Consider the following 17,190-nt stretch of genomic DNA (forward strand, 5'->3'; position numbering starts at 1 on the left):
TTCCCTCTGTTAAATGAGAAAAATCTATAACTCACACACAGCCCACCTAACATCCTGGTCCTTCCCATGTACCCTCCCCCCCTTTTTTGCTTGCTTGCTTGCTTGCTTTTGGAACTGGCCCAGGGCTCGTTTTGTAGCCCAGGCAGCCCTCAAGTTCACGATTCTCCTGGCTTAGCCTCCCAAATGCTGGATGACAGGTTTTCCATGCCCATTGATGTCACAACTACCTTGTGAGGTGGGGCATTGCTGTCCCTGATTTACAATCCCTCCTGATGGGGAAACCGAAGCGTGAGACCCTTAAATGATTAGCTTCGCTGGGCCAGTCAGTTCTAGCTTAGTAGGAGCAACCATTTCATTGCCTGGGCTTGGAAGGCTGAGGAATAGGCCGCCTCTTGCCATTGGGGGGCTGTTGGAGGTCGGCAGCCAAACAGATCTGGGGTCCTGCCCAGGGCTGTGTTGCCTCAGTAGAGTTACTCAGTCTCTCTGGTCTTTGGTTTCTTCATTTGTCAATGGCATAATTGATACTATTCATCCCCAGACTGAAGAGAGGGCTCAGTGAGATAACAAAACAGCTTTGGGGTTCAGTCAGGTTTGGGGGCAACTTTTTTTTTTAGATGGGATTTCCTGTGACTCAGACTGGCCTTGAACTCAGTGTATAGTCAAGGATGTTCTTGGTCTCCTGAGCCTCCCGCCTCCAGCTCTGTGCGATCATTCCCTGGTTATGTGGTGCCGAGGATCAAGCCCAGGACATCATAGGTCCTAAGGAAACATTCTGCAAACTGAGCCACATCTCCAGCCGTGCCCAGGAACACAGATAAAGGTTCAGAGTGAGGACATCAGCTGTAGTTCCAGCCTTCAGCAGACGAGGCAGGAAGGTCAAAAGTCAGAGACAGACAGACGCACTACACAGTGAGTTGGAGGCCAGCGACAGGGTGCAGAGTAACAGCCTGTCTCCAAACGAACAAGCGAGAACAATTAGAGAGCTCTCTGCCACAAAGGGGACAGAGACAGGCCTGCCCATCCCAGCAGCTGCTCACCCCAGCTTGTCACGAGAAAGATGAAGACTGGCTACTTCCTAAATGCAAATGGACGTCTACTGCAAACCAGCCCGGGGTTCTCGATGCTTTGCCTGGCTTGTTCTACATAATAACAGCACCTCCCCTGCCTGTGGGAAATATTGCTATTCTTTCCATTTTATAGAAGGAGCAACTGAGGCGCAGAGAGGCTAAGTCATCAGCCTAGCATCACACAGCGATAAAGCATTGTGCTGTCACACCCTGGGGCAGTGAGCTCTTCAGAGTCACTCTGGTAGGACTGGCCTGGAATTAGCTAAGTACCTGTCTCCCCTCCCTGGCACTGTGTAAACTCCAGGGTTATCTTTAACCAGGGATGCTGAGACACAGGAAGACTGAGGGAACAGGGATCTCTGAGAACAGTAACAGTGTCTGTAGAGCCTCGTGTCTGGGCTGCTGTGTGCCTGCTTGAGGCTGGGGACATTTGGTTGACCAGCAAGATGACTTAATGAAAAATCAGTTCTGGCTACCTAGTTTACCAATCTCTAAAATAGAGATGACAAGACAATGTCAAGTTCTCGGACCTCTGAGCCTGGCCAGGAGCCACAGATACGGTATTAGTGGCTTCTCCATTCTGTAGTCCAGGACAGGCGAAGGGACAGTGAAGTATCGAGCAGCCCAAGGTCACTCGACAAGGAATCTTGAACCTGTGTCTGGCCCCTGCTTTCTCTGTCTGTAAAGCCCGCGAGTCTGTCTAGCTTGGGAGAACATCAGAAGTGTTTCCCCGGATGGTGTAGCCAGGGCTACATGAGCTAAGGACATGGGGGTGTCAAGATGAAATGCAAGGCTGTGGCTTCAGAGAGTGTGGCCCTCTGTCTGGGACAGGATGGACAACTATTTACTGTGTGCAAGTTTGCTGGTGGCCCACGTGTGGAGTATGCATGCAGTGTGTGCATCGCAGATGGCCGTGTGGAAGAGGTGCGGTCAATTTGTTGATTTGCTTGCATCCCTATGGGCTCGGCTTATGTCCCGGCTCACAGCCCTGACCTCCTGTGGTGTGGGAATGGGAGTACTGGGTGTGAGTCTGTCACTAAATGTGTTCCTGTGGGCTGTGTGTGATAGTGTGTAACTGTGTGAGAGCAGACAGAGGCGCATCAATCTCTCTCTCTCTCTCTCTCTCTCTCTCTGGAATGAGAAGGGGTGTGTGTCTCTCTATGTAGCTCAGGCTGGCCTCAAACTCACTCTGCAAGCCAGGTTGACCTTGAACCCTCTACCCTTCTGCTTCTGGTTCCTGAGTTTCATTATAGCCCGACTATATCACTGCACAGATAGCCTGTGTGTGTGTGTGTGTGTGTGTGTGTGTGTGTGTGTGTGTGTGTGTGTTACTCCTGGTGAATTTGAGTCAGCACAACACAGATACAAAATAAAAGCACCACACATTAAAAAACAAAAAAACAAACAAACAAAAAACCCCTAGTTATCAAAGGCTGGCAGAACACTGGGTCAGAGGTCAGTGGCCTCGTAAGCACTTAGGCCATGTGACCTTAGGCCCCAGCTGGGTTGATTCCCAGGAAACCTAACAGAAAACATGCTCTGACCCTGGTCTGGAAGCTGGCGCTCTCTCTCTCTCTCTCTCTCTCTCTCTCTCTCTCTCTCTTCTCGCTCTGTTCTCTCTCTGTTCTCTCTCTCTCTGTGTGTGTGTGTGTGTGTGTGTGTGTGTGTGTGTGTGTGTGTGTCCAGTTCACATGCAGCCACATGCTGCTCCCAGGGCTGAACTGAGAGAGTTAACCTAGCTAGCGGTCTGGGCTGGGGGCCGCCCCCTGGCCCCCCTCCAGCCTGGGCTCCAGTTTCAGTTGCTAGTTGGGGAGGGCAAGAGTGGGGTGTGGCCAGGAGGGGAGCCTGTGGGGGTGGCGCATCCAGTTCTGGGCCAGGGGGTCCAAAGTGCTTAGCTCCCAGGGAGCACAGCTGGACATTTGGGGGTCTTCTGTCAGCAGGGGACAGCGTGAATGGGGTGAGCGTCCCCCAGCCCTCCCTCCGGGCCTCTCAGCTCCCCTAGCTGGGAGGCCTATTTTGGGAACAAGAGTAGCCAGCCTGTGGCTTCTCAGGCGGGCCTGACCCAAGAGGGAGGAGAGAGTGTGGGGACAGGGGTTGCATGGGGTGGGGCCGGAAAGTTAGTGACTCCTCCCTTTTTCAGCGGCCACTGTGAGACCCCTGGCAGGGGGTGAGGCTTAGATGCTCATTTGTATAGGTCTGTTTCTGTCGCTGTTTAGGGGCCCAGAAGGCCCAGAGCGGGCGTATGTGCTTATATCTACACCCTGTGTTCTTCTAACCAACAGTCTGGGGAGAGGGTGTTGTTCCCATTCCAGCCACACCCGCCGTTCTCTCTCTCTCTCTCTCTCTCTCTCTGTGTGTGTGTGTGTGTGTGTGTGTGTGTACCTGTACATTGTACACAAATGTGTCTGTCACCGTATGTGTGTCCCTGAAACAGCATCTGACTTCTCTCAGGCATGGGCCACTTGTCACTTCTGGCCTAAAGTCTTGTTATGAAAGATGTCACCCAGAGGTGGACAGAGAGAGGGAGAGGGGTGTTTCCCCCCTTTTCTCACAGCTTCCAGGAAAGGAGATGGGGTGGCCTGTAGGGAGGTGGCTCCTGGCTGGGCCTCACCCCAGCAGTGTTATACAGGACCCCCCTGAGTCGTTGGAGGGGGGAGCTGTTGCCATGGCGGCCCGTGTGCAGCAAATTCCTCCCGGGTGAAGCGGGAGATATTTATACCCAGGGTCAGGGAGAGAGCGGGCAGGCGGCCGAGGGCACGAGAGCTGGGACTGCCTGGGTGCGGAGAGAGACCACTGGTGAGGTGTGTAGGGGCAGGTAGGGCTGGGCATGTCCTGTGGTCTGTCTCGTAGCGGTTCCACCTGTGTCCAGAGGCAGCTTGCTTCCCTTCCAAGGGTAGGTTTTGAGACTCTGGGGCCAGATAACGGATGGGGGTAGCCTGTGGGTGGCCCCCTGAGGAGTCTGCCTTTCCCCATCTCTGTCTCGCTGCTGTGTACTCTGTGTAGTCTCCTGATCCCCATTACCGAGTTGTTTTAGGGACATGGTTTCGGCTGAAGGAAGGGAGCCATTCATGTTGAATGGCCGACGACACTGAAGTCCTTAGGCTGTCCTTGACTTAACCCCGTGGGTTCAGGTCCTTCTCCAGAGGGGAAGAGAGCAGGGCAGAGGACATTTCTTGACCCTGGCTGACTCCCTAGGGCAATGGCATCTCCCGGCCACATCCTGGCTCTGTGTGTGTGTCTCCTCTCCGTGGCCAGTGCAGGTGAGTCCATAGGAGGTGCCCAGCGTCTCTGCCATGTGGGTGGCAGAGGTAGGGAAAAGCCCCCCAAGAAAACTGAGACCCCAAACTAGACTCCGTGTAACAAGACATCAGGGGTCTCCACACAGGCTCTGGTCGTGACTGGCATCTGGAGAAAGACCCCCGAGTTGGGCACCTGTGGGAGGGGATAAAATGTGGATCTCTGGGTGATGGGAACAACCTGCAAGATATCAGGGGCCAGGTCAGTGTGTGGGGGAGGGTCCAGGGCACAGAGCAGGCTAGCAGCTTTCCAATGGCTCAGTAGCACCCAAACTCCCAGCCCAAGAAGATAGGTAGAGCCCCTAAAGGGTCCGCTTATGCTTTTCCCTGTTACAGACCCCAGGAGCTGCTCTAATGCTAATCTTTATTTTTCTTTCTAGAAGCTCCGCAGGAACCAGATCCGTTCACCTATGGTGAGGGGAAGCTACCTTGGGGTTTGGAGAGAGGGCCTGGGGGTTTCCATTCCCTCCCTCTCTGTCTCTCTCTGTGTCTCTATCTCTGTCTCTCTCCCACTCTGTGTCTCTCTTCTCTCCTTCTCTCTGTCTCTCTCTTCTCTGTCTCTTTCTGTTATCTCTGTCTCTGTCTCTCTGTCTCTGTCTCTCTCTCACATACACACACACACATCCTCCACTCTTTCCTGCTCTGGCTGTCTTAGACCCCCTCGCCTGTCTCTTTGCGCCCCACCCCCTCGCTGTCTCATTTGGACTGGTTTATCACTATCAGGTGCCCCACGTCCCTAGGTCCCCCACTTTCAGTGGCACCCTCTTCTCCATCCTTTCCCTCCTCCTACCACCTCCTCTCTGCCTCCTTCCTCTACCCTGTCCTCTCCTCCCCTCTCACATCTGCCCTTTCTCCTTCGCGCCGCATGCTATACTCTTCCCTGTTGGTCACCCTCCTCCGGGGCTGCCCACAGATTACCACACCCTGCGGATCGGAGGCCTCACTATCGCTGGGATCCTCTTCATCTTGGGCATCCTTATCATCCTTAGTGAGTGTCTGCACCTGTCTTCTCCATCCCGCCTCCAGCCTTCCCTCCCCACGTCCCCACTCCCAACAACACATACAGCCTGCGCGCTGGTGTACACGCCCAACACAGACTCAGTCTCCAACCACTTCTCTCAGGTCCCACCCTGACTCCAACCTCGCGCCACACAGACCCCACCCCTACTTCAAACCACGCCCCTCACCTCTCACCCAGACCACGCCCCCACACCCTACCCTTCCTTCAGCCCCGCTCCAGGCCCCACCCCCTGCGGCCTCTCCAGTTTGGAGGAGAGCCTAGGGATGCGGGAGCAAGACGGGAGCTCAGCCTTTACCCTCCCACTCCACAGGCAAGAGATGTCGGTGCAAATTCAACCAACAGCAGAGGTGAGTGCTCCCTCTGGGCCTCCCTCGCTCCTCCCGCAGTGGAGAGGCGGTGAGGGCGAGGCAGCAAGTGCACCCATCCTGCAGTCGAATAGTGTGTGTTAAACTCTAAGCCAGGCTCCTCGGCCGGAGCGATGGTCAAGCTTCCTCTCTGCCTGGCCCAGCGCCCAGCCAGTGGGGGCGCTGGGCTCGCTCCCACCAACCCCGCAGATGGAAACTCAAGCGTGGTGAGGCAAAGCTGGGCAGAAGCAGCCGCGCTGAAATGAGATCACCTCACAGGGCGGCCCAGTTTAGCTCCAGTCCCGATCCTCGCGCAGGATTCCTCTCGAAATAAACCTATAAAGCGCAGGAAACGTAGGCATGCCTTCTGCGTGCTAAGATGATCACAGATGCATCCGACCCTCTAGCAGGCTTGAGTGCGCACTATGCGCCAGGTGCCAGTTTCCTTCTCTATTATGTACTCCTTGCCCCACCCGGATGAGGTGCGCTCCACCATCAATCCCATTTTGCATATGAGGAAACTGAGGCACGGGGAGGTAAGGTGACCTGAAGTCCCAAGTCCCCCAAGACGCTGTGATCGTCCCTCTCCCCAACAATGTCAAGTACCTTCCCCAGCATCCCGGAGGCCTTCACCGTGACAGGCTGGGAGCACCTCCTGCCGCACCCCGAAACAGCGGCGGGGCGCTCTTGTTTCTGATGGACCGCGTCCATATCAAGTCGATGGTGGGGGTCGGGAAATAAGGCCTGCATTGGGGGTTTCTCGGAAGCGGCTGACTCTCCTGGTCCATCCGAATTCCTCTGTCTGTCCCTTCTCAGAACTGGGGAACCCGACGAAGAGGAGGGAACTTTCCGCAGCTCCATCCGCCGTGAGTTCGGGGACACTGCGGGGGGTTTGTGGAGCAGCTGTTTCCAAGAGCCCCTCTTCTTGGGCTCAGAATGGGTTTGGCGGAGAGTTAGCCCTGGTTGCAGACTCTCCCTGACCCCAGAACTCTCTGTGTTCCTCTCAGGTCTGTCCACCCGCAGGCGGTAGAGCCTCCACCTGACTCCAAGAAACTCAGCCAGGTCCTGCAGTTGATGGGAGGAAGGAGGGAGAGAGGTTGGGAGGGAGGGAGGGAGGCAAAGGGCACAGTACCAGGGTGGGATCGTGGCGAGAGCTTGCAGCTCACTCTTTTCACCCCCGCAGAGCTTCCTTGGCATCTGACACCTCTCCCCACCCAACTGCTCGCCTGTGACCACCTCCAGCGTCCCCTGCATCAGCCCTGCTTTTCGGACCCCCTTTGCTGCTCAGACCTCCAATAAAACTCGGTTTTCCTTCTTGATAGCGCTTGGTTGATCTCAGTGCCTCGTGTGCGAAAACTCCGGAGCCCCCTTGGCCCCGGCAGGGGGCGCCCCCACCCTTGGGGAAGGGGCGGGGACGTCAGCAGTGGGCGGGGGCGGGGGCGGGGGGATGGCTTCGACGGGGGCGGGCTCTTCGGGCCCCCATTGGCTATAGGCCCCCACTCTACCAGGGCTCCCCCACCTTACCCCACCACATCAGTCTGTCCTGCTTCCAGCTGCTGCAGCCGCGCCTTCGCTGCCTCAGCATTCAGCAACCCCCTGCTCAGGCTCAGCATGGCTACCCCAACCCAGAGCCCCACAAACGGTGAGCGTCGCCTGGGGAATGGGTTCGAGGAAGGAGGTGGGGGAATCTAGGAGCTTAGGGCACTGGATGTGGGAAGAATCCGATACTGAAAGGAAGATGAAGGGGAGCTCTCTGCCCCTATCATGGGCGGAGGCCCATGAGCACATTCTTTGACATCCCTTGGGGTTTCTTGAGCACCCTCTCCCAAATGATATCCTCCCTGTGCGGGAACTATGATTAGAGAGTGACAGTCCCAAGAGAAGGGATGCGCGGACAGGTTGCTATGGCAACCGGGTGCCTGGTCCAGCACAGTGGTGCAAGAGATGAGGTTTAAGGACGGATCTGCAGCCAGAAGAGGTTCTGGAAGACTTCAGCACCCCGAGATGGGCCAGCTAGGGGGCGATTCATTATCCCATGTTTGCCTAGGATAGTGTGGATATTTACTAAATTCCTTAACAGGCAGATGCTAAGGGACAGAGAGATAGTTAAAGGGAGAGAGAAGAGGTTGGTGGTGGTGGTGGTGGTGGTGGTGGTGGTGGTGGTGGTGGTGGTGGTGTAACCAGAGATGAACTAAGAACGCGTGAAAGAGATAGAGACCAAGAGATACAGGAGAGACAGGGGCACAAAAAACCCAGGTAGCAGGCTTTCAGAGAGGCAGAGTTGGGAGGAGACAGACAGACAGACTGACTGACTGACAGCCCGACAGACGGACAGACAGAGGAAGGAAGAAGGGCTGAGCTAGAGGAACATAGACAAGTATGGAGGGAGGGGGAACGGGTGGGGCTGCAGCACTGCAGTAAACCTGCATGGTGGGAATGCAATGTTGGGGACCTCCCCTCCCAGCCCACACGCACTTAGGGTTTCATCCCCGGAGACGCACTTGTCTCCCCGCATCCAGTTGCACTGGGTTTACACTTCGCACCCATTAACCCAGATCTGCGCTCATGCTCACGGGTTTAAACACTCTGTGACTCCGTGGTTTCCTGATCTTCCCCCTCTGTTGTGTGGTCCTCTGCGGAGGAGCTAGGGGGGGATGCTTGATCGGGCTGGGCGGCAGGGCAGGGGGCTGTGGAGGATGTGCTGTGGAGTCCCTGATGATGGAGGAAACCCTAATTCCACTCCTACAGCACCTTTCCTTTCCTCTTTCCCAGCAGGCGGGGGAGGGGGCTGCTGTGCGGAGCCCTAGCTGCAGAATCCCAGGCAGGGCGGGGGTGAGGGGCTGCAGAGGCTGGGAGCCACCCCAGAGAGAGGGGGCAGGGCTGAGCCAGCAGGTCTGGCGGGAGCCCAGGGCTTCTTTTTCGCAGAGGTGGTGGTTAGCTGGATCGATGGCAGCAGACGGGTAGAGGCGGGAGGGCAGATGCCTCGCCAATCCCCTTCTCCCTGTCACAGCCTGACAGGGGACCGCAGGACTTGGGAAACCCCGGGGGAGGGAAAGCTCGGGTACATTCTTCTCAGGCAGCTTACGGAAACAAATTAATAAATTGTTGGGGAGGGAGGGAGGGAGGGAGAGAGAGAGAGAGAGAGAGAGAGAGAGAGAGAGAGAGAGAGAGAGAGAGAGAGAGAGAGAGAGAAGGGAGATGCGGCTCTTGCCAGAGAACAGGAGGGAGTACAGAACAGAATGGGGATGTGGGCATACCTGGGTTAGGTTCCTATTTTGGGGAACGGAAAACACTCAGGTTGGCCAGAAGCCAGGTCTGCAGGTGCAAAGAGGGGAGGTAAGATTGCCCAGATCCAAAAACGTCACACAGGACCCCACCCAGCCTGGAAAACCAGGACCCCATCACCTCGAAAGATGCCCTGGTTTCCATAGCAACCACCTCCTTCCTGATCTCTCCCTGGCAACTAGCCAAGAGTGGTGTACATTGCTTTTCCTGCCTTCCGGCTCCACCCTTTACCCAACCACACCCTAAAGACCGGGACTGCTGTGGGCAGGGGGATCCTCAGAGGATCTTTGGAAGAGTCCAGGAAGATGCTGGCATAGGCATTTACCTGGAGAAGGAATGAATGGAAAACCAACACCTTCATCTTTGGTGCAAATACCTGCAGCTTAGGAGACCCTCTCATTCATTCATTCACTCATTCATTCATTCATTCATTCACTCACTCACTCATTTACTCACTCACTCATTCATTCCAGAAAACTTCTTGCAAGCCAGACTGAATGGCAGAGACCAATTTGCCCACCCACAGGTGACTGACTTTCAAACACTGGGACCCAGCCGTATGCTTCTGAGGTTTGCCCTACTAAAATGTTCCTTTTGCTGATGTTTATCTAAGACTTTTCCTTCAGATGATCAACTGCTTAAAAAAATACTAATGAACTTTATTTTTTATCACCACTAAAAATGGAAAAATTAGCATTTTTTTCTCTCTTGCCCTAAAGTGAGGCAAGAAGCAGGTGTGCTCCTCCAGCACAGGGTGGGAAGGGGGTGGGGGGATGGGGTGGGGTGGGGGGTTGGGGGGAGGGTAGAGACAAGAGGAATATGACTTTTAGACCAGCCTGGACTCCATGATAGGATCTTTTTCCAAAGAGCAAAACTAAATCCCATTCCCCAAACAACAACTCATTTGGCAAATATTAAAGAGACACCAACACTAACCGAGAGACCTGGGAAGACACACCGTCCAAACCAGAGCTAGTTCTGGTCTTGTGACATGCCCTGCTGCATCAGTCAGTTTAGGCTCCAGATAGCACTGGTAACAAATAGCACCAAAAGTCTCAGTGGAGGCGGGCCGCTAGTATCATTGATCACTTATGAACAGGTAGATGGAGGCGGGAGGCCTCCGCACTCCAAAGACAACGGACGCACTCACAATCTTGAAAGACATAGTACCACTACGTAGGCCTGGCTGATCTAAAACTCACTTATGTGGACCAGGCTGGCCTCGAACTCAACTTCTTAGGCTTCCCTAGAACTGGGACTACAGGCATGTGCTACTGTGACTGGCCAGTGTGGGCATCTTATGCTGGAAGGATTATCTGAGCTCCCTGGCTCCCTAGCAGGGTCTCATTGTAGCCCAGGCCAACCCCAATATCTCTAGCTTATCTCCTTCTTCCAAGTGCTGGGTATAGGTGTGAGCCACCAGCTCTTTTGGCCTGCTGGGAGGGATTTAGAGCAAAGGTGAGAGGTGAGAAAAGATTACACGGGCATACATGCATGTACACACACACACACACACACACACACACTTTCTGAGGTAAGCGGGAATCCGCTAAGGGTCTTCTGTTTCACATGATGGAGAAGATTCATTTATAGAAGAGAACAGAGTTACCACAAGATCGATCTCAACTCTCAAAACTGCCGGTGTCTTAGGTGACAGGGAAGATATGTTTCAGCACAGCTGCCCACACTGAATTTGGTGGCAGTCTAAGTGGATAGGAGAGCAGGTGGCAGCCTCGTGACGTCCGGCCCTTGGATGGCTGGGAAGGTTGATGGAGTCTTCATGGAAAGCCAGTGCATCCGTCTGGTGGTCCTCTTGTGAGACTGGACTCTGATAGTCCAGCGTGCCCACACGTGTGTGTGTGTGTGTGTGTGTGTGTGTGTGTGTGTTGTGTGTTGTGGTGTGTGTGTATGTGGTGTGTGTATGTGTATCTGTGTATGTGTTATGGTGTGTCTGTATGTATGTGGTGTGTGTGTGTTTGTATGTGGTATGTATATGTGGTATGTATGTGTAGTGTGTGTGTGTGTGTGGTGTGTATGTGTTATAGTGTGTGTGTGTGGTGTGTACGTGGTGTGTGTATGTGTATCTGTGTATGTGTTATGGTGTGTCTGTGTGTATGTGGTGTGTGTTTGTGTGTGGTGTGTGTGTGTGGTATGTATGTGTATGTGTTATGGTATGTCTGTGTGTGTGGTGTGTGTGTGTGTGTGTTTGTGTGCGGTGTGGTGTTTGTGTTTCTGTGCGGTATGTGTGTGTGGTATGGTGTGTCTGTGCGTATGTGGTGTGTGTATGTGTGAAGTGTGTGTATGTGTGTGTGCACACACATGCATGCACATGCACATGTGCATATATTTCAGAGAATGACTCCAGGCGCGCAGCAGCTCTCCTAGGGGTCCAAGAGCAGGACTGCCATGCACAGCTGGGTGAGTTGTGCACTGCACAGGGCAGGGTACTGACTGATGGAGTGAATGGATCCGATGAGCACCCTATGAGCTCTACCGAGAGGCGGTACTATCCGGCAGCAAGGCATCTCCTATGCCAAGTCCTATAAAGAGGCACTTGGTCCATCTTGCTCCTCAAAGATGTTCAGAAATCCAGCACTGAAACGTGTTTCTCCCTGTTCTCTTCCCCACAGTTCCTGAAGAAACAGATCCTTTTTTCTATGGTGAGTGTTGGGTCTTGTGCCTGGGATAACCTAAGACTGGAATGGAGGGGTGGTTTCTACTGAAGCTACCATACCATAGCTACGTGACTGTAGCTCACTGAAGAGGAGTCTGCGGAGGGCAGAGGCAGACTGGGGAATGGGGTTGGTCTCCTACCCTCTGCAGCCCCTGATGAAGGCTGTGAACCTCATAAAGCCTGTTTTGTCTTGGGTTCAGGGTAAAGATTAACTGGGATTTGCAAGCACCAACCTAAGACTTCCTCTTTGGAAACTAGCAAGAGACCTGGGAAGGGCAAATGCATTCATCACATCAGTGCTAGATGGACTGTGGCAGTCAGGCTAGGCTGCTGCCCGCCTCAGTAACAAATAGCACTCAACATGTCCATGGATTATGGCGAGGACTATGCGCTCATGAACTGGAAATAATCAGAGAGCAACTTGGGAAGAATTATGAAACAACTCTGTGGTTCAAATCTTGATTTAGCCACTCCCTAGCCGTATGGACTAGGGAAAGCAGCTTTGCCTCTATGGATGGACCTTCCTGCAAATAGGAGGTAGTAACCTTTCCCACCACTGAGGACTACAGAAAGAGTTACAGTGTAATGAGGTCTCTCTGCCATTCCCAGGACACTGAAGCCTTGGGTCTGACGGATCTGAGATCTAGCTTGAATCCTCTTCTTTCTGTCCTTCTATCCTGTCCATCTTTGCTTATGCGTAAGGTCCATCTCACAGGCCGAGGTCCTTACTACCGCAGGGCCTTTGGGCTTAACTGTTCTTTCTGCCAGGAACATGACCCCTGCCCCCAGCTCTCTGCACAGTGAGCTAAGACTCCTTTCCTTTCTGGCCTTAGACCAGATATTGATTTCTCACTAGGAGGCTGGCCCTGAGTCCCCAGCAGGAGCAGCCACACCCCACCCTGCCATGACTTGGGGATTTGTGTGTGTGTATGAGTGTGGTTTTCATTTTGGTTAGCAATTTTTTTTGTTTTGGTTTTTAAGATTTATTTACTTATTTTATGTATGTGAGTACACTATTGCTGTCTTCAGACACACCAGAAGAGGGTATCGGATCCCATTACAGATGGTTGTGAGCCACCATGTGGTGACTGGGAATTGAACTCAGGATCTCTGGAAGAGCAGTCAGTGTTCTTAACTGCTGAGCCATCCCTCCAGCCCCTCAGTTTTTGTTTGTTGATGAATGCTTGATCACTGCCTTGGAGCCAGCTGCTGAAGGGGCAGATGCAGGGTGTACACACCAGGTATCCCAAGTCTCCTCCCTGCAAATACATGTGGCACCTGTCTGTGCTGGGTGCCAGGTCCTGCACTAAGCTCTGGAGACACCATCAGGAGGTTTCTAGACCAGACTTTTTACCGCAGCAGCTCACATCACACACGTATTAGAGACAAGAATCATTCCTACTGAGGCAGGGGCATTGTGAGTTTGAGGTCAGTTCTCACTGTGCAGTGAGACCCGGTCTCAAAGCAATACATACTCATGAAGGAAACTTAATGGGTTAGAGAGAGCTGGGAGCATGAGACTTTTATTTGGGACATTTCAGTTAAGTCCACAGACTGGTAAAGGAGTTACTTATATGGAACCTTTTGGTAGAGAAAGTGGCAGGTGCAAAGGTCCTGAGGCAGGACAGTTGGCATGCTCTGGGAATAGGGAGGCTTATATGGCTGAGCAGAGGACTGTGGGAAGAGAGGGATTCCTAAAGCAGGAGTCGGAACAGGATTAGGTCATCCACTGAAGGACTCTCATTTATTACATCAGTGCTAGTGTTAGTCAGGCTAGGTTGCTGCCTGCCTCAATAACAAATACTAATCAGTGTCTACAATGACTATCAACTCCATTGACGAGAGGACTATGGGCTTGTGTGCTGAAATAATCGGAGAAGCAACTTGGGGAGAGTCTGAGACTCTGAAATGACTCTGAGATTTGAAACCAAGAAATCCTTGGTTTGTGCTTGGAATCCTGTAGGGGGAATAGAGAGGCCTCAGGAGGCGCCTGCTCTGACTGGAAGTAGTCAGATTCTTGTGGCCATGGGGGAGAGATGGAGGCCGGGCAGCAGAACCAGCAAGAGGTCCACTGGGACAGCCCAGGACTTGATTGTGGAGGGCAAGACCAAGATGAGGATCTGGGAGGAAGGAGGCAACTAATAGAGCTTAGTATGGCAGGGAGAATCCAGAAGGGCAGTGTGGGGCAGTGAGCCTCTGGTACACAGGCCCGCGGTGCAGCATGAGGAAGGGGGCACGGGGCAGGGTGGGGGTGGGGGGAGGCACAGAGGTTCAGGCCCAGGCAGAGTTTGGATTCTTATTCCCTGATGGAGATGGCGGCTCAGGGGACAGCTTTCTTGCTCTGTGGGACCACTGGGCTGAGGCTCAGGCTTGGCAGGGAGCGGGGGGGGGGGGGGGGGGGGGGGGCTGTGCTGTCCTGAGGTCTCCCGTCTCCCTTAGACTACGCCACCGTGCAGACCGTGGGGATGACCCTGGCCACCATCATGTTCATACTGGGGATCATCATCATCCTCAGTAAGTGCCCTCCCCACTTATGGGGTCCCCACCTCCGGGGGTTCTCCTCTGCCTGCCCTGCTCCGCCCCTTCCTGCCCCACCCCCATCGCTCCCTGCTGTCTCCTCTCTCCTAACAGGCAAGAAGGTGAAGTGCAGGAAGGCGGACTCCAGGTCTGAGAGGTGGGGCAGCCCGGGGTCCTGGGATGGAGACCCCTAACATAGGGCTCGGGGATCCTCCCCTGAACCCTGTTAAGCTTCCTCCTCTCTCCCTCTACAGCCCAACATGCAAATCCTGTAAGTCGGAACTGCCCTCCTCAGGTGAGCACAGTTCTAGGGGACACTTAGAGGTAGCAGAATCCTTAGAGCGCCACGGGGGTGGGGGTGGGGGTGGGGTGGCCCATGAGCCTGGAGGAGGTCAGATTCTAGGTCCCTCGGATGTTGGGGCCATGGGGGGCGGGGGCGGGGGAGGTTCAGCAGTATCTCAAGGCCCCAGGGAAAGGCAAGCCTCAGAGAGCTTGTGTGTGGGGTGTGGCTGGGGAAGTCTGAGCGGTTGGAAGAGGCTAGCACCTGAGGAGCCCACACAGGCTTCCTTTACCACTGCCTTCCAGTGGACACACAAGGAAAGGGCAGGGCAGGGGTGAGAAGTGGGGGGAGAGCGCAGGCTCCTGAATCATGGCAATCAGAAGCAGCATGGGATACAGATTTAAAGATGGGGTGAGGTAGACAAGGAAGGTGGTGCTTGCCTCTAATCCCGGCACAGGAGGCGTGGTGGAAGGAGGTGGGGAGTGAGGAAGGGTGGATCTCTGTGAATCCCAGGCCTGCCGGGGTGGGGCGCGGGGTGGTGGTGGTGGTGGGGCTACATAGTGAGACCCTGCCCTAAAAAAAGAGGGCAGGGGATGCTGCTGGGGGTGCTTGATGCTCGAGGCCCTGGGTCCGGTCCTCAGAGATGCCCGAGCTGGGCACAGTGCCCGTCCACACTGGAGGAGGAAACAGGAGAGTTGGGGTGCGAGGTCAGTTCTAGCTGCAGAGTGCTGAGAGCAGCCTGGGCTACACACACACACACACACACACACTCACTCACACGACTGTGTCTCAAAAACTAGCAGAAAAAAGATTCTGGCTGGAAGGAAGTGAGGGGAGGAGGAAACTGGTTTAGAAGAGAGGAGAGAAGGGAAGTCAGTGCATGGGGACAGGAAGACAAGATGGGGGCTCAGGGGGTGGGAAGGGGGAAAGTTGTGAGGGGCATTCATCCAGGGGAGAGTTTTTAAATTTTAAAGTTATTTCCTTTCTAAGGACTTTCGGGGAGTTAAAAACTCTCTTCCTTTTACAGAGTCTTACTGTAGTCCTGGCTGTGCAAGAACTCACTGTGTGAGGCCAACCTCATACTCACAGTCATCCTCCTGCCTCAGCCACCCAAGTGCTGGGGTTACAGGTGTGAGCCACTGGGGTGGCTTCCCATTAAAATCTTATGACAGCCAGGTGGAGGATGTGCACACCTTTAATCCTAGTGGGAGGCAGAGGCGAGTGGATCTCTGAGTTCGAGGCCAGCCCCGTCTACAGAGTGAGTTCCAGGACAGCCAGGGCTACACAGGGCTGTCTCAGGGCAGGAAAAAATATCTTATGACAAAGGGTAGTGCTTAAAGAACTAAGTTTAAATAGGAGTGACTTTGTGAGAAAATTATATCATGTTTCATTTTTTTTTTTTTTGATTTGGTTTTTTCAGGACAGGGTTTCTCTGTGCAGCCCTGGCTGTCCTGGAACTCACTCTGTAGACCAGGCTGGCCTCGAACTCAGAAATCTGCCTGCCTCTGCCTCCCAGAGTGCTGGGATTACAGGCGTGCACCACCACCGCCCGGCATGTTTCATATACTCTTAATGAGATTTAAGAACATCAGGGGTATCTCTTTGTGGTGCTGGAGGAGGGTGTGTGCAGGTGTTTGGTCCAGCCTTAGCTGGACAGGAGAACAAAGGCAGCCTGTCCTGAAAGGGAAGCAGGGGCCTGGAGGACACCCGCTAGATGCCTCGGTTATCCGCTAGATGCCTCGGTTATCCGCTAGATGACTCCGGTATCCGGAGCATATGTAGAAAAGGAGCCTGGAGTGAGTTTCTCCCAAGGAAACTAAGCCTCTCAAAACACTCAGGTCAGTCCTGGGTGTCCACCACAGCTGGAGTCCCCTTCTCCATTGCTCAAGATGGGGCAGGCAAGCAACAAAAATTTCCCTGCAGTGACCATATATCAGGGGTGGGGAAGACAGGAGAATTTCCCCAAGGCTAGCCAGAGGGCAAGCATCCTTGGACTCTTGATTCTTTCCCTCCTTAGGTAACATTGAGTTCTCTTCTGTTCCCAGCCCCTGGAGGTGGTGGCGTGTAAGATCCTCTGCAGAGTTCCCCTGCTGTCCCTGGCCAGAGAACAGGAGCCCGAGGACCCAGAGAAGGCGGTGGGGACCCAGCCTGGCGCCAGGGAGCGCGCCCCCAATGAGCCGCCACACCCATCCCAAGGCCGGAGCCAATGCACCCCGCTCTCCCTCCCCAGGCCTTGGCAACGACGATCCTATTTGTACCCCAGACCCAGAGACTCAGGCCTCCAGCTCCTGGGATCCAGGAGTCTGTCCCCAGTCCCCTGGGATCCTCGTGTCCCTCCCTCCTGCATCTCCTGGTCTCCTTCTGTAGGACCTTCCCGGCTTCCCCACAGGGTCCACATCTTGAGCTTAATAAATGTACATTCGGTTTTTCCCCCGTTCTGTCTGTGTGTTGTCATCTGTGGGCACCAGAGGACTGGGTGGGAGGCTGAGGTGGCTGTCTTGTCTCCTCCTCCTCCTCCTCCTCCTCCCTCTCCCCTCCCCCTCCCTCTCCTCCTCTCCCTCCTTTCAGGGCCTCCACCTCTCACCACATCCTTCCACACCTCCCCCCAAGGGGTCTTACCTTCTCTGCACCCTTGTCCCCATCTGCATCCCTCAGACCCTCGAATGGAGGCCACCGCCCTCAGTCCCCCTACCGTCCTCCCCCTCC

General features: G+C 54.3%; 2 protein-coding genes across 6 annotated transcripts; both read left to right on the forward strand.

The window, feature by feature from the left end:
• The first annotated feature begins 2,902 nt into the window (after positions 1 to 2,902).
• On the forward strand, positions 2,903 to 7,047 carry Fxyd1 (FXYD domain containing ion transport regulator 1). 4 transcript variants are annotated; one of them, XM_052165931.1, is made up of 8 exons: positions 2,903 to 3,024; positions 4,199 to 4,327; positions 4,744 to 4,776; positions 5,277 to 5,351; positions 5,695 to 5,731; positions 6,545 to 6,594; positions 6,736 to 6,790; positions 6,912 to 7,047. In XM_052165931.1, the coding sequence occupies exons 2-7, from the start codon at positions 4,267 to 4,269 to the stop codon at positions 6,756 to 6,758; spliced, it is 279 nt and encodes a 92-aa protein (XP_052021891.1). In that variant the 5' UTR covers positions 2,903 to 3,024; positions 4,199 to 4,266; the 3' UTR covers positions 6,759 to 6,790; positions 6,912 to 7,047. The 4 variants fall into 4 exon arrangements, with proteins under 4 accessions (XP_052021891.1, XP_052021872.1, XP_052021882.1 ...); XM_052165912.1 differs by having other exon boundaries at positions 2,904 to 3,024; positions 4,263 to 4,327; XM_052165922.1 differs by lacking the exon at positions 2,903 to 3,024 and adding an exon at positions 3,474 to 3,868 and having other exon boundaries at positions 4,263 to 4,327.
• A 168-nt stretch (positions 7,048 to 7,215) lies between these two features.
• On the forward strand, positions 7,216 to 16,909 carry Fxyd7 (FXYD domain containing ion transport regulator 7). Of its 2 annotated transcripts, none has more exons than XM_052165971.1 (6): positions 7,216 to 7,370; positions 11,644 to 11,673; positions 14,127 to 14,201; positions 14,319 to 14,361; positions 14,459 to 14,499; positions 16,530 to 16,909. In XM_052165971.1, the coding sequence occupies exons 1-6, from the start codon at positions 7,340 to 7,342 to the stop codon at positions 16,550 to 16,552; spliced, it is 243 nt and encodes an 80-aa protein (XP_052021931.1). In that variant the 5' UTR covers positions 7,216 to 7,339; the 3' UTR covers positions 16,553 to 16,909. The 2 variants fall into 2 exon arrangements, with proteins under 2 accessions (XP_052021931.1, XP_052021939.1); XM_052165979.1 differs by having other exon boundaries at positions 14,319 to 14,352.
• Positions 16,910 to 17,190: the final 281 nt, after the last annotated feature.

This window comes from Apodemus sylvaticus, chromosome 1, assembly GCF_947179515.1.
Source record: "Apodemus sylvaticus chromosome 1, mApoSyl1.1, whole genome shotgun sequence".
Lineage (NCBI taxonomy): Eukaryota > Metazoa > Chordata > Mammalia > Rodentia > Muridae > Apodemus > Apodemus sylvaticus.

Excerpts from the sequence above, each read along its gene's own strand:
- Fxyd7 (XM_052165971.1), top strand. The coding sequence starts at position 7,340 with ATGGCTACCCCAACCCAGAGCCCCACAAACG. Across the intron at positions 11,674-14,126 it reads AACAGATCCTTTTTTCTATG|ACTACGCCACCGTGCAGACC; the intron begins GTGAGTGTTGGG and ends CGTCTCCCTTAG. Across the intron at positions 14,202-14,318 it reads GGGGATCATCATCATCCTCA|GCAAGAAGGTGAAGTGCAGG; the intron begins GTAAGTGCCCTC and ends CTCTCCTAACAG.
- Fxyd1 (XM_052165912.1), top strand. Across the intron at positions 4,328-4,743 it reads CCTCTCCGTGGCCAGTGCAG|AAGCTCCGCAGGAACCAGAT; the intron begins GTGAGTCCATAG and ends TTTTCTTTCTAG. Across the intron at positions 4,777-5,276 it reads ACCAGATCCGTTCACCTATG|ATTACCACACCCTGCGGATC; the intron begins GTGAGGGGAAGC and ends GGCTGCCCACAG.